We start from the raw sequence: 15,142 nt of genomic DNA, 5'->3' as shown, positions 1-15,142 counted from the left end.
CAAATCAGGTCTGATAGTTCTGTCTTATTTTGAACATAGGGCAGATTTTCTAAGGGAGTTGATTTGAATTTCTACACCATAAATCATGTGAATCTTAACTTCAATTATCAAATCGTGTGAAATCTTCACATGATTGAATGGGAATTTGCTTTTTGAATGATTGGATGGTAAAGTAAAATTGCATACAGCTATTTAAATAAATATTTTCAACTCCTTTAGCCTTATTATGGAAAGAACCAACTCACTAAAAAAGAAAACATTATTTAGAAAAGAAGAAGAGGATGGCCATTAATAAAGTGGTTGGCTACAGACATAAATCATGCCATTGCAAACACTGAAGAGCCAAGCAGAAGTCAGGTTGTTCTGGAGAGCACAAATAATGTACTAGCCAGGAGTTTACATGACACCTAATAATTCTAATACATTTTAAATATTGCATATGAATATTTTATATTGTTTTTTTTAGCCTTGGGGTGAAGTGACCTCACTCTTAACTACTCACGTTCAGTATAACAGCTTGGGCATCAACCTGCACCTAGTCTGTGATTGGACAGCACAGGAGCAGCAATAAACTGATGGGCTCCTCCCTCTGATCACTCTGCTACTCTACTCCTATCAGCATATTCTTTGCCAGCACATGTTCATGCACTACATCTGATTGGTGTCTAGTGTTGGCCTGCATCTCCCATTTTTTTCTGTACATATAATTGCAGGGGACTGCAACATTTGGTGTAATTGTGGGGTATCCACTCTAATCAAGTTTGGAAACAAAGGCATTTGGGTTCCGATTGGTCCATCTGTCCATTAGCAATCATTTAGTTATTCTAAACTACAAAAAGTTAAATGGTCTAATCTATTTCCACACCCATTTTATCTGTGAATAAAATGTAAAAAATGTGAAGCATGCTGCTAATACAATTGAGGAATGTAGGGATGGATATAGGTTTCCACCTCTGTAATTACCTTATCCCAGACAGTGGGACTTTCCAGTTAAAATGTAATTTTTTTTTTTGATGTCGGAAACTTGACCTATCACCTCTGTGATCTCCACAGCTTATAAAAAAATGTTTTTTTCCACCAAAAGAAAAAATAAAAGTGTCACCATGACGTGAGTTGCTGCTCAGACTGGGGTCTGTATATAAATGCTATAAAACCTGGAGGAGGGCCTAGACGAAGGCAGAGGAGGCTTGTGCTCCCAGCTCCCTCCTGAGGTTTGCACACAGACCACAATGTACAAGATCATTAGCTGCACGCTTGTGGTGGTGAGTACACACTGTCACTGCTATACTCTGTGGCTGGATAGCTTTGCCCGACTGCAGCTCCAGTATGAGACTGTGTCTCTGCCTGTCAGGTCTAAGCTACAAAGCTGACTGTAATTTCATGGTGTTTAACCTCTTGCTGGCTCATGCCATGTCTTCAATGCTACAGAAGCAATGTGTTGCAAATGAAGCGGTTGACATCAGGAGGTTTTAATGCTCAGTAGCTTGAGCGTATTAGTGCCCATAAAGTTTAACCCTTGTGCAGGCTGCTCTAAATGTCGGAGAGGTCTCAGTAGGTAGGTGTTCATTGTATAAAGTGGGGTTTGTTAGCAGATGTAACAGTGCTATGTGACTGTGGCAGGAATCTTGCATGGATGTATAGTCCTTATTGTGGAAATATGACGGTATTTTGTCTTCAGCCTTCAACCCCGTAAGATAAATTGGTGTGTAATATAAAAAGGAGGAATGCTGTTATTGGGTACACTGAATAGAAGGATCTTTGTGCTGTCTACGTCATATGTATGTATCTGAGAATTCATTTATTTGTTTTATGTCTGTCTATGTAATGTATGTAATCTGTGCATCTATCTGATCTATCTACCTGATCAGTCTTACACATGTGCTTCTGCATCTGTTATCTTGTACAGACCTACAGCCCTCCAGTCTTTCTCTATTTTCTTTCTTTCTTTCTTTCTTTCTTTCTTTCTTTCTTTCTTTCTTTCTTTCTTTCTTTCTTTTTTTCTTTTTTTCTTTCTTTCTCTTTCTTTCTTCTCTCTTTCTCTCCTTTCTTCTCTCTTTCTCTCCTTTCTTTCTTTCTTTCTTTCTTTCTTTCTTTCTTTCTTTCTTTCTTTCTTTCTTTCTTTCTTTCTTTCTTTCTTTCTCTTTCTTTCTTCTCTCTTTCTCTCCTTTCTTTCTTTCTTTCTTTTTCTTTCTTCTCTCTTTCTCTCCTTTCTTTCTTTCTTTCTTTTTCTTTCTTTCTTTCTTTCTTTCTTTCTTTCTTTCTTTCTTTCTTTCTTTCTTTCTTTCTCTTTCTTTCTTTCTCTTTCTTTCTTCTCTCTTTCTCTCTCTTTCTTTCTTTCTTTCTTTCTTTCTTTCTTTCTTTCTTTCTTCTCTCTTTCATTTCCTTCCCTTTCTTTCTTTCTTTCTTTCTTTCTTTCTTTCTTTCTTTCTTTCTTTCTTTTTTCTCCCTTTCCTTTCCTTTCTTACATCTTTATAGTATCTTTAATATCAGATTTAGGTATAGGCTTTTTATGTCCTTTTAAGGCTAGCCACACATACTAATATTTTCCTCCTTCAGCCCCGCAGGCTGAAAGAGAGAAATGAATAGATTCCTCCTAGTTTTCACTGGAGATTATGCAGGACTGACTGGTCCAGTCGAAGGTCATGCGTGGGTGATTGTGTGTGTAAAGAGGTAGGTTGTGTCCAATGGTGAATGGTCTTGGTGGACCCTCTTGGAGGTTGGGCTGCTATTTTTCTGATACAGCCTTATGGTCACTTCAGCAAGAAGTCTTGGGTAGGATAGAAGGAGTGCCCGGTTTCCAAAAAACTGCATCTTTGATGTATGGTTCATAAGATGTTTAGTAAACGTATGATCATGTACATCAAGCCAAAGTGTTTTTGGGGAATGAACACCCCTTCCTTCAGGGATGTTGCTGTCTGATATTGGATGGGACTAGTTCCCAAAATGATATATTGATTATAAGGGTTTCGGAAAGCAGACTGGCATAGTGCCGGTCAGTGATGCAGAGGCAGCAAAAACATGCTACGTAGTACAGATAGATACGTCTCCCCTGCCTGCTTTTGTATTCTGACAGCTGCTGTTCCTGTGGATGTCAGAATGCCCTAACAATGATGCAGCTGATTGGCTGCAGTTGCTATTTGGCCAGTAATTTTCCACCTGGTTCCATTGATTTTCAGATCAAACTTTGTCAGGTTGGGTGGTGCTAACACAGCCATTCACTTCTTCTATCTCGGCCATCAGCAGGAATTAGCCAAAATTCAAACCATGTCAGCATTGAACCTAATGCTGATGGCAGAGGGATAATGAAGATACTTTCCTTTCTATCAGCATTTGCATGCTGTATAAACAGTTATTTACTGATTATAAGCGGTATTTTATTTCTATTTGCTATAGTTATAAATCTATCTGATTTAAATTTTAATCAAAAAATGCTCTTCCTCAGGATTAGTATGCCATTTTGGTGTTTCAGTTTCTTTGAAACACTAGACACTTTTTCACTTTTTTACAGTTATCTGCTAAATAGTTTCCTGCTTTTTAAAGTGACATCAGGGTTGACATACTAAAGACAATCAGTCAATGGAGGGAATGGCAGACACTGAACGCTTGGTAAGGGTAAGGGGAATGGGTCTGGCAGCAGCATTTATGATGGACTGGAGGGAGGATAGCCTATGTAAAGGTAAGCCAATGAAAAGAAAGTTGCAGTAGTCGATGTGAGGGATAACCTGGGAGTGATTGGGTATTCTTTACAAAGTGAAATTTCATCTCATTTACTAAGCTCTGGAGCAACTATACTTGCAAAGTGCACAGTCTATTTGCCTTTAGTAAATCAACCCCACTGTCACCTTGCCCAATTAGGCTGAAGTGACAGTTTCTTTGCAAAGTGCCCCCAGACCCGTTGATACTCCTCACCCTACCAGCTATCCCCTACTGCTCATTCCTTTGTCACTGCTAGCACTAAAATCTCCAGAATCAGCAGATGTCAGACTCTAGGGAAAGCAGTGATGTTACTTCCCAAAAAAAAATTTAACCATCGGGTACTTTATTGAGCTACTATGGAGGATGAAATGGTGGGGAAACAGTGGCAAGGTCAGTATCAGTGAGTTGGATGTTCCCCTTTATTAGGTACACCTTGCTAGTGCCGGGCTGGACACACTTTTGCCTTCAGAACTGCTTTAATTCTTCATGGCATAGATTCAATAAGGTTGTGGAAACCTTCCTCAGAGAGTTTGGTCCATATCAGGGGCGGCCTGACCATTTAGAAACTCGGGCACTGCCTGAGGGCCCGGGGTCAGTAGGGGGCCCCATGAAATGCCCCTGGTATCTTTTTCACAGGCTTTTTTGAGTTTGGGCAAGGACACAGGGGCCCCATGATCCTCTATTGCCCGGGGGCCCCATGAGTTGTCAATCCGCCCCTGGTCCATATACTGACATGAGTTACTGTTGCCCTTCTATCATCTTGAACCAGTCTTCCCATTCTCCACTGACCTCTGACATCAACAAGGCATATTCGTCCACACAACTGCCGCCCATATTTTCTTTTTTTCAGACCATTCTCTGTAAACTCTAGAGATGGCTGTGCATGAAAATCCCAGTAGATCAGTCGATTTTGAAATACTCAGACCAGCCCGTCTGGCACCAACATCCATGGCTTGTTCAAAGTCACTTAAATCCCCTTTCTTCCCCATTCTAATGCTTGGTTTGAACTTCAGCAAGTTGTCTACCACATCTAGTTGCCTAAATGCATTGAGTTGCTTCAATGTGATTGACTGATTAGCAATTTGTGTTGCCAAGCAATTGAACAGGTGTACATAACAAAGTGGCTGGTGAGTGTATATCTCATATCTGTGGAGCCACTGGGGAAGCTATCACTGTATTAGTCAGCACCACTGCTGCAATAACTGCAATCATCCGGGTCCTGTGCCAAGTGGCTTCCCGCTGTACTTTCCTCCCACACTTCAAAGACATGCTGGTAAGTTAATTGGTTCCTGTCCAAATTGTCTTTTGCATGTGTGTACAGTTTGGTTATACACATTCAAATTCTGTATAACAATCCCAAGCCCTAGTAATTAAGGAGGGTTGAGAAAAGACCTGATGACCTACTTGTAATGTGATTTTAAAGGCATATGGCATAACTATATTTGACTTAGTATCTACCTCTTGGCAACTAAAATGGGAACACTAGGGGTGCAAACGTGCAAATGACTTTACAAGGAACATAGTGATAGAAGGAGAAGGATGATTTCATTTGTTTTTGCTGCTCCTCAACTGTCCAATCACAGTCTATGGGCAGGGAAGTGACCAAGCTGCGTTGTATACTTGAGGCCAGGGGCGGACTGACCATTTGGAAACTTGGGCACTGCCCAAGGGCCTGGGGTCAGTAGGGGGCCCCATGAGATGACCCTGGTACCTTTTTCATAGGCTTTTTTGAGTTTGGGCAAGGACACAGGGACCCCATGATCCCCTATTGCCCGGGGGCCCCATGAGTTGTCAGTCCGCCCCTGCTTGAGGCAGAGAAAAGTCTGATATGAGACAGGGCTGTGTATATCTTACAACTAGTTGGAGAGAAATAAAGACGGGGAGCTGGTTGGAGGTGTGTGTGTGTGTGGGGGGGGGGTGGTCTTGCATTTGGACATATTGGGGTTGATTTACTAAAGGCAAATAGAATGTGCACTTTGCATGAGCAGTTGCTCCAGAGCTTAGTAAATGAGCAGAAGCTCTGCTGACTTTCATCATCTAATCATGTGCAAGCAACAATGCTGTTTTTTTTTGTTTTCCACGCACATGATTGGGTAGTCTTTGCAAAGTGAAGATTTACCTCATTTACTATGCTCTTGAGCAACTGTACTTTGCAAATTGCACAGTCTGTTTGCCTTTAGTAAATCAACCCCATAGAGTCAGTGTGCTAATAAATATACGCTGGTTCAAAGCAGATCTGCACTGTACCTAAACACCACAAAACTAAAACACTATTTAACCATTTTATATAAGAAATTGTTACAAAGTTACATAGTCTGGCTGAAAAAAGACAAAAGTCCATCTAGTTCAACTAAAAAAAAAGTTATAATCCTACACCCACCATTGATCCAGAGGAAGGCAAAAAGCCCAGCAAAGCATGATCCAATTTGGTCCTGCTGGGGAAAAAATGCCTTCCTGATCCCCCGAGAGGCAATCGGATATTCCCTGGATCAACTTTACCTATAAATGTTAGTATCCAGTTATATTCTGTGTATCTAGGAAAGAATCCAGACCTTTTTTAAAGCAATCTACTGAGCTGGCCAGAACCAACTCTTGAGGGGGTCTATCTGTATTTGGAGATTAAATTTCTTTTCCTCCAGAGGTAAAGAGTGTCCCCTTGTCCTCTGTGATGACCTCAGGGTGAATAGCTCTACACCGAGTTCAATATATGAACCAGTGATGTATTTATACATGGAGATCATATCCCCCCTTATGTATTATACATGTTGATCATATCCCCCCCCTTGTGTATTATACATGGAGATCATATCCCCCTTAATCTCCTCTTCTCAAGAGAGAATAAATTCAGTTCCTCTAATCTTTCCTCATAGCTGAGCTCCTCCATGCCTCTTATCAGTTTGGTTGCCCTTCTCTGTACTTTCTCCAGTTCCCCAATGTTCTTTTTGTGAATTGGTGCCCAAAACTGAACTGCATATTCCAGATGAGGTCTTACTAATGATTTGTACCGGGGTAATATGATATCTCTCTCTCTCTGTCTACACCTCCCCCAACACAAGAGAGGAAACCGCCCCAGAAACCGCAGCAAATCACTTTGAAAAGCACTCCCTTGCATTTCTAGGGAAAGACTCCTGCGGTGTTTGACATCATTTGCCTAGGTATGGAAACTAGGAAGTAATTAAAGAAATGGATATAAAAAGGTTTAAACATTTAAGCTCTGGAAGATTTCTACCCCTTCATGACCAGGACGTTTTTGTTCTATTCAGCACTGCACTGCTTTAACTGGTAATTGCGCAGTCATGCAACACTGTACCCAGATGATATTTATGTCACTTTTTTCACACAAATAGAACTTTCTTTTGGTGGTATTTGATCACCACTGTTTTTTATTATATAAATGAAAAAAGACTGAAAATGTTTTTTAAAATAACAATATTTTTAACGTTCTGCTATAAAACATATCCAATAGAAAATTAAAAAACAAAAATCTAATTTCTTCATAATTTTAGGCCAAAATGTATTCTGCTACATGTCTTTGGTAAAAAAAAAATCCCAATAAGTGTATAATGACTACTTTGTGTGAAAGTTATAGCATCTAGAAAGGATGATATATACAGTATATACAGAAATTCATATTTATTTATTTATTTTACAATAGTAATCACGGCGAGTGCAGGGAGACAAAAACCGGTACATCGCTGCTGTCAATAGAGAGCTCTGTGTTGTTTACCAACACATAGCTCTCAACTGTCCTCTCCTGTCACTTGTTCTGCCAATTGGTGGGTACTCTCTGTTCATATTTGGTATGTTGTCAGTGCTGGCTAAAGAAAGGAGAAAAAAGACCTCCCTTCCACCCTCAGGATCAAAAAAAGGCATCCAAGGGTGAGGTTTGCTAAAAAGGAAAGGCTAATGCATGTGAAGAACATTAGAAGAAGAGAAAGGAAGGCAAACTAGATAGTAAAGACAAGGTAGGGAGAGGGAGGGGATCCGAAAAAAGGGGAGGAAAGCGGAGGAGGAATGTACCCTAGAGACTGCCAGGTGTCGGACCGCATTCCTTGACTGTACATTTATAGTTCCAAAAGTGGATGGTTGATTGTGAGATTGGGAATTGATTGAGCCAAGGCTGCCAAGTGCATAAAAATGTATCATGTGTGATGTTAAGAATCGCTGTCAACTTCTCATTAATAAGCGTACCCTGAACCTGTTTCTTGACTTCCTTGAAGTGAGTCGGGATCGGTGACGGTTGAAGTCGTGTATCTTGAGAGGAATATGAGCCTATTCCTTTCAACGGTATTTTTACAAATGTCAGAACTGATGCATAAAAAACAGGAGAAGGAAAAAAGAACACAAAAATTGGACCTATAGCAATCAGGTTTCAACTTTCATCTTATGGATCAAATAAACAAGAATCTATTGTTCTCCATTGTTGTGCTAATTTTTTTTTTGGTTTTCATGGATCAGACCCATTGCTGCGAAAATTGTCTCAAGATTGTTTATATAATAAGGGTTTTCTTTTAGGGTTAGCTGTCTGTTAAATATAACCTGTCATGGCTGCTGTTAAAAGAGACCCAGTCACCAAATTAGAAAAAAGCAGGCAAAAGCACAGAAAAAAATGTGTGAAGTATGGCTAAAACGTTTCTGGCTGTACTTCTCTTCAGGATCACAGAAGCACATTTACTTTTTGTTTTCCTGTGACTGAGTCAGCTGATAGTGGGCTACTGCCTGCTATCAGCTGACAGGACAAAGCCGTGCCAGGCTCTGGATGTTTCTGACAATACTGTCAAGATCTACCCAATGCCTGAATGCCTGGGGTTCTGCTGAGAGCTGAATGTCTGAGTCAGTCACACTCAGGGGCAGACTGACCATTTGGAAACTCGGGCACTGCGCGAGGGCCCGGGGTCAGTAGGAGGCCCCACGAGATGCCCCTGGTACCTTTTTCATAGGCTTTTTTGAGTTTGGGCAAGGACACAGGGGCCCCATGATCCCCTATTGCCTAGGGGACCCATGAGTTGTCAGTCCGCCCCTGGTCACACTGCCCCTCCTCCTCACACTCCAGTGAGTGATGGAGGAGCAGAGCGGTGAATGACAGTCACTGCTCTCTCCGCTCAGAGCAGACTGAAAGCTGAGTGATCAGCAGTTATGTGATCACTCTCAGTCTTGGAGATGGCAAGGGACATCTGCATTGTCACACTGATCAATCTTATAGGAAGACTGTTGTTGAAATGAATAGGCTGGCAACAGAGCATCTCTAACTCCTTGGCGCTGGCACCTCCAGGCCCTGTAAGGGGTTTGTGACGCCGGGAGTCTGGACGGGGATTAGGGTCATGTGACCATCGTGATTGGCTGTCACGGTGGTCACATGATCAGAAAGCTCCCGACTGCAAGTAGCCCAGCAGGCACCAGTAAATGTGACGGGAGCGTGCAGGGCGTGTGCTCTCGGCACATCTGTTGTTTTTATTGGGTACACAAATATGTGGCCCCTTGGTGCCAAAGCTCAGCCACTGAGAGGCTTGCATGTGCTTGGCGCCAAGGAATTAACATCTGTAAGTCCCATTCAGAGCTGAAGGGCTGCTATTAGCTTATTCACTAAAATTATTATACAGGATTTATATAGCGCCAACAGTTTGCTCAGCACTTTACAATATAAAGGGAGACAATACAGCAACAATACAGTTCAATACAAGAGGGATAGGAGGGCCCTGATCCTGGGAGCTTACAATATAAAATGGTGCTAGGTCCAGGACAGAGCACTGCTTTGTGGACCAAAATGGCAACCCATTCAATTTAATGGATGAATGTGTCCTAACAGATGCTCTTTAATATTCAGCTCCTATATTAACATGACTGTAGGGATTGCTGGTAATAGCTAGTTCTTCCCATATAGTACAGAGGCTGCCCATCCTCGCAGGCACTAGTCTGTGCACACAGGCTCCAATAACACAGTCTAGGTGGTGTATTTATAATATTCATTACTTGAAGAACTTTAAACAGGAGAGGGGTTAGGGCATGGGCTGCTTTAGAATGCTGCACAGTCACAGGAGGACACTCCTCCCCAAGATTCCATATGCAAATTCTGCTGAAGACACAGGTGAATGGTAAGTACTCTGAGTACCCGTCTCAGTCCATAGCTGCCTCTGGTACTTACATCCCAAAAGCAGTCACCAGTGATCACAACTCGGGGTCAGTACTCTCAAGTCTCCAGGACAGCTGCACACCTTCCAGCTTCATCTGGACACTGTCCAGTGAGAGAGACAATCCTTGTCTAGACCAGATCTCATAGGTCCCACAGCCAGATCCTTAAAAGATTGCTTCAGGTTTTCAGCTCTGCAACAGCTGAGACCTCAAAGAACATCTAACCAGTCCAAATGCCTCCTCAGTGGGGCAGCAGCCCACAGAGGCTTTGGAACCCTCCCAGATGAGGAAAGAACAGTCTGCTCATGCTACCTGCATATTTATCACCTTCTTATCCACCTTCTGGGTACACCTTCCCAGGGATTGGCTGGGGCAGTATAAATATTCAACTGATCACTCGAATCTCCCTTCCAATGTTTTGGAGACATCTTCCAGTGGCAGGGGGAAGCAATCCAACTGTCAGGGATCCCCTCGATCCCCGCCGCGATGGTCCCGGCGCAGGCGCAGTGCACCGCCCTGTGCAGGGACACGGGCACTAGGTCCGGGCCGGCCGCGGCGTTCGAGTTCTCGCATGCGCAGTAGAAGCCGCGGCCGCCCGCTGGGCACCAATGGCAGCGCAGGGCGGGATATTTAAATGTCCCTGAGCTGTCATTCAGTGCCTTCTGGTCCTACCTGTATCCTGCGAATCTGAACCTGTTCCTAGTAAGTTATTTGACCCGGATTGCTCTTGACCTGCTGATTTCTCCTGCCCAGACCCTTGCTTTGCCTGACCTCTCTTCTGAATGCCCCTCATTAGATCTGACCTGCTGTTGCTGACCTGGCGTGTGACCCGACGATTCTGTGCCCGCTCCCTTGTACCATACCGTCCTCTACGTTACCAACTCGGCCTGTCTGACTTCGCACTTGCTCAGCCATCCATCCATCCCATCGGCGTCACCCGACCTCCTCACATCTGGCTCTCCATGGTTGGAGCCCCTGGCGAACACCCCTACCACTGACAGGTGTGCTCAGTAGTGGCGACCTGGTCCCGGGGTACTCCAAGTCCATCCCCACCATCAGGGGCTCTGGTGAACAAGTACCCTGGGGCTTAGACTCCGCGCTCTGGGCACGCCTGACCAGTGGAGTGCTAGTGGTGCCGCTCGGCGGTCCCTCACACCAACTCTCAGCTCAGGAAAATCTGATCAGACCAAAACAATTATAGCCATTCAATTACTGTGCCATTGGTAAAGCTCCTTGGTTTTACATAATGATTTTGGTTTTATACATTTTTGCAGAAAATTTCACAGCTAATGTAACCCTAGTAAGTTAGTTTTCTGCAACCCACTAGTTTTTTGCCACAAAGCCTTTGGCCTAAAACCAACTAAAAACCCTTAAAGTGGAACTAAAGGGAGGAATACTCAGCTTCCGAACACTCCCGCACCAATGCCGGCATCTTCTCCAGTGTGCCAGGTTTCGGTCATCTTCATTTGACTGCCAGGGGATGACGGCTAGTGATCGGGCACACAGGATTGCCCTGGCTCCTGTAAGCCAAGCTGTACATGCACAGCTTAGTATATAGTCCAAGGTAGATCGGTTTTCTGTCAGAAGTGACAATGCTTGTCTCTTCTGAAATAAAATGCATGCCTGCTCACAGTGTATCAAAGCAGAACTTTAGTTTTTAGCTTAGGTAGTACAGAAAAAATGTAAAGGTGATCTAACATCAAACATGCCCTACCCCAGTACATATCTATAGGACTGCCAAGCTGTCAGCACACCTGCAACCAGGGGTGGACTGACAAATCATGGGGCCCCCAGGCAATAGGGGATCATGGGGCCTCTCTGTCCTCGCCCACACTCAAACCACACCCAAAAAAGCCTATGAAAGGTACCAGGGGCATCTCATGGGGCCCCCTACTGACCCCGGGCCCTCGAGCAGTGCCTGAGTGCTCGAATGGTCAGTCCGCCCCGGCCTGCAACTGCTCCAGAGGTCTGGGGATTTGAACTCCCCGTATTTCTCCCTCATCTCCATGCAGTACTTTCAGGATGGACCAGATCGAGTCACTGCTGACCGCTCAGAATCGATCTGAAGCACTGCACAGAGAAAAGGAAGAAGAGCAGCGAATTTCAAGAGCTGACAGATCTGCAGCCCCAAAGATTAATATAGAAAAGATCGGGGTGTCTGGTGTTATTCCATCTTTACATTATTTTCAGTAAAGGTGAACTAACCCTTTATGTTTCCAAGAGAAACAATAATTAAAAAAGGAATCCTGTTAAAGTTTCGAGGGGCAGTAACTCTGATCTGAAGAATCTTCAGCACTGGACACACTTTTGAGTGTATTGGATGCCCGGTTCCCCCCAGTGCGCTGTAGTTTCATTCACCAACCAACACAATATTACACTGATTATAGCTGTGTTATTTTTCACTGCCAGAATGTGTTGTTATAAAAAAAATGTGTGCTGCCATCGAAATGTTTGCATTGAGTACAACTGTTCCACTACAACTGTTCCACTGTCTATTGATCTGGAACAAGCTCACAGCTACAATACAGAACTGTGTGAGATGTATCTGATATTGGAATTCCCCGGCAAGATGATGCCTTCCTGCATACATGATAAAAATATACAGGTAGCTTATCTAGAATAACAATGACAAGTAAGGATGATTTTAGCACAAAGCTGCGATAATGTGTAAATGCAATAACTCATACCAATTGAATTTCTTCTCAGAAAGTGACCAAGCCTTTTTTGACACTGTTTGTTTACATGTAAATATCAAGGGAGTTTTTTTGCTAGAAAATTACTGAGAACAACCAAACATTATATATTTTTTAAAGCAGAAGCCCTAGAGCATAAAATGGTGGGTGTTGCAATTTTACATGTCACATGGTCACATGTGCAGCAGTTTTTCAAATGCAATTTTTTGGGAAAAAACACACTTTTTTGCATTTTAATGCACAAAAAAACAATATGATACCCAATTGTTAGGAAAACTATAAAAGATGATTTCACCCCGTGTAAATAGATACTAAACATGTCATGCATTAAAATTGCACACGCCCATGCAACCGCGACAAACTACGTAAATGTTATTATCCATAGGAGACACTTTAAAAGCCTTTTTTAGATTTACACAGGAATTACTGCCCTTGATCTGATGTTCATGGTGATACCTCATATGTATGGCACGATCACTATTTATGTACTGACACAATTTAAAAAAATGTTTTTTCATTTTTATTTTTACACTGCCCCTTTACATGTTTTTTGATCACTTTTATTGTTATCACAGGTGATGTAAGATACCACCTGTGACAGCAATAGGCAGTGACAGGTCCTCTTTACTGAGAAATCTGGGGTGTATTAGGTTTCTTTGACTATAGAGATGAATAGAGCCGTTACAGTCTCCAGTCAGCTCTATGGTCAGCCAACGGAACTGCTGGCTGCAGTCTCACATTCTTGGGCTGCTTGTAAAAGCAATTCAGCAGGTAATTTGCCACTAGGATTTATTTACAAGAAAGTCAACCACAGACTGAATAAAATAGCAGCTGCAGGCATCATCCCAGTATAATCACTCATAGTCCAGCAACGTACCAGTACGTCACTGGTCCTTACGTGGATATAGTTATAAGGGTTGCCTAGGCTGGCCTCCTAGAAATGCTAGTTGCCTGGCTGTGCCTGAGTTCAATACTTTTGTCACAGTCCTGGAACAAGTATGATGTAAATGGGAATCAGAAAAGTGTCAGAATTCCTAATTTCCCAGTTCAGTAACTTGGAAAGTCTTGCAGATAAACACTTCAATAAGACAGCAAGACAACTATCATTCTCAAATGGAAGGGCAAAAATGGTAGCCTACATAATCCTCTACACGTTACATAAGTTTTAGCTTCAGATCTCCTGTACACCTGCCATCCTAACATTTATGCTACAAGTCCTTTAATTAATGTTGTGCCTAGGGGCGGACTGACAACTCATGGGGCCCCCGGGCAATAGGGGATCATGGGGCCCCGTGTGTCCTTGCCCAAACTCAAAAAAGCCTATGAAAAAGGTACCAGGGGCATCTCATGGGGCCCCCTACTGACCCCGAGCCCTCGGACAGTGCCTGAATTTCCAAATGGTCAGTCCACCCCTGGTTGTGCCTACAGCACAGCAAACTTAGTAAATTTCAGTTCATGATAACTTTATCTCAATAAAATGACACAGCAATATGGCTGTGTGCCAGACCAAGTATATGTATCTGCCAATCAGCTACTGACCCAATCACTCATTGAGGTCACTATGGGTGGTTGGGGCAGAAAAATTTAAATTTGTAAGGGGTCTTAAAGACCTGTTTGCCAGTTTGCTAGCAATCTGCAGAAAATAATGCACCCAAGACACAAATCTTGACCCCCTCCCACCCCATCTCAAGTCTTCATATTGGTGTATAAATGTGATGGGCAGCATCAGTGACCAAAAGAAGACTTAGAGATGAGATTACGTTCAACTGCAGGAAATGCCCACACCTGCATACAACTTCAGATGCCTATATCTTTGGATATACTGATCATTTTGACAATTGATGTTTAAATTAAAGGTGACCTCCAATTACCCAGGTTTGTAACAGGTTAGCTTTCAAGATCTGTAATAATGCTACAGGCAGTACATCATCTTCATCATCTTGGTCCAAGCTGGACCAATGTAACTATGTCAAAATTGCCATACTCAGACTTCAGCATTAAAATAAATGCAGTTAAAAATGTTTGTAACATAGCCAAATTTCTTTTTTTTTAAATTTTGTCCAGGTTGGTAGGAAAAATAAAAACAAAACATGAGATGGGTATTTATTAAAATAGTATACCAAATATAAATCTCATATGCCTCAAAATGGAATTATTTAAGTTAGCTAATTAGTGAAAGGGTTTTTGCCAAGATAACCAAAGTCACTATATTCGGTCTAGGCATCTAGACTTGAATAATTTCTGGGGATGAAAGATGGTATAAAGTAAAGCAAACCAACTGGTGTCAGCCCAGTGCAAAATGTATTCAGAATGTCCGCTATTGGTTGCAGTACTTTGCTTTTAGTGCTTTGCTCCTTGCACCGCTTTTTAAAATAAACCCACACAGATTAAATTGGCTGTTTTTAATGATTCCATAGCTGTTCTGCCTTGAATGTCAGATGAATGTTTGGCAGATTGCCAGGGTCATTCTGCATAGAAGTAAATGATTACTGACTACCAAATGCAGCTGAAAGCCAAATAAGAATGCAATGACTGCCACGGGGGAAGGCAAAGCCAAGATCTCACTACTGGCACCTAGAAGAGACATCAACACTGTGAGCTCTAACACTGCCGAGTACCGAGCC

The 15,142-nt window shown here is 42.6% G+C and overlaps 1 protein-coding gene across 1 annotated transcript in view; it reads left to right on the top strand.

Moving 5' to 3' along the window:
• Positions 1 to 1,167: 1,167 nt before the first annotated feature.
• Positions 1,168 to 15,142, top strand: part of TNFRSF11B (TNF receptor superfamily member 11b) — a 32,064-nt gene continuing 18,089 nt past the window's right edge. The window contains exon 1 of the mRNA XM_089659048.1: positions 1,168 to 1,262. Within this exon, the coding sequence (XP_089515174.1) occupies positions 1,230 to 1,262 (33 nt within the window). The 5' untranslated portion in view covers positions 1,168 to 1,229. The remainder of the gene's footprint in view (positions 1,263 to 15,142) is intronic.

Source organism: Staurois parvus, unplaced genomic scaffold, assembly GCF_062004578.1.
Source record: "Staurois parvus isolate SC_StPar_1 unplaced genomic scaffold, SC_StPar_1.0 ptg000030l, whole genome shotgun sequence".
NCBI classification, from domain to species: Eukaryota; Metazoa; Chordata; class Amphibia; order Anura; family Ranidae; genus Staurois; species Staurois parvus.
This window is presented reverse-complemented; position numbering and strand designations above follow the sequence as displayed.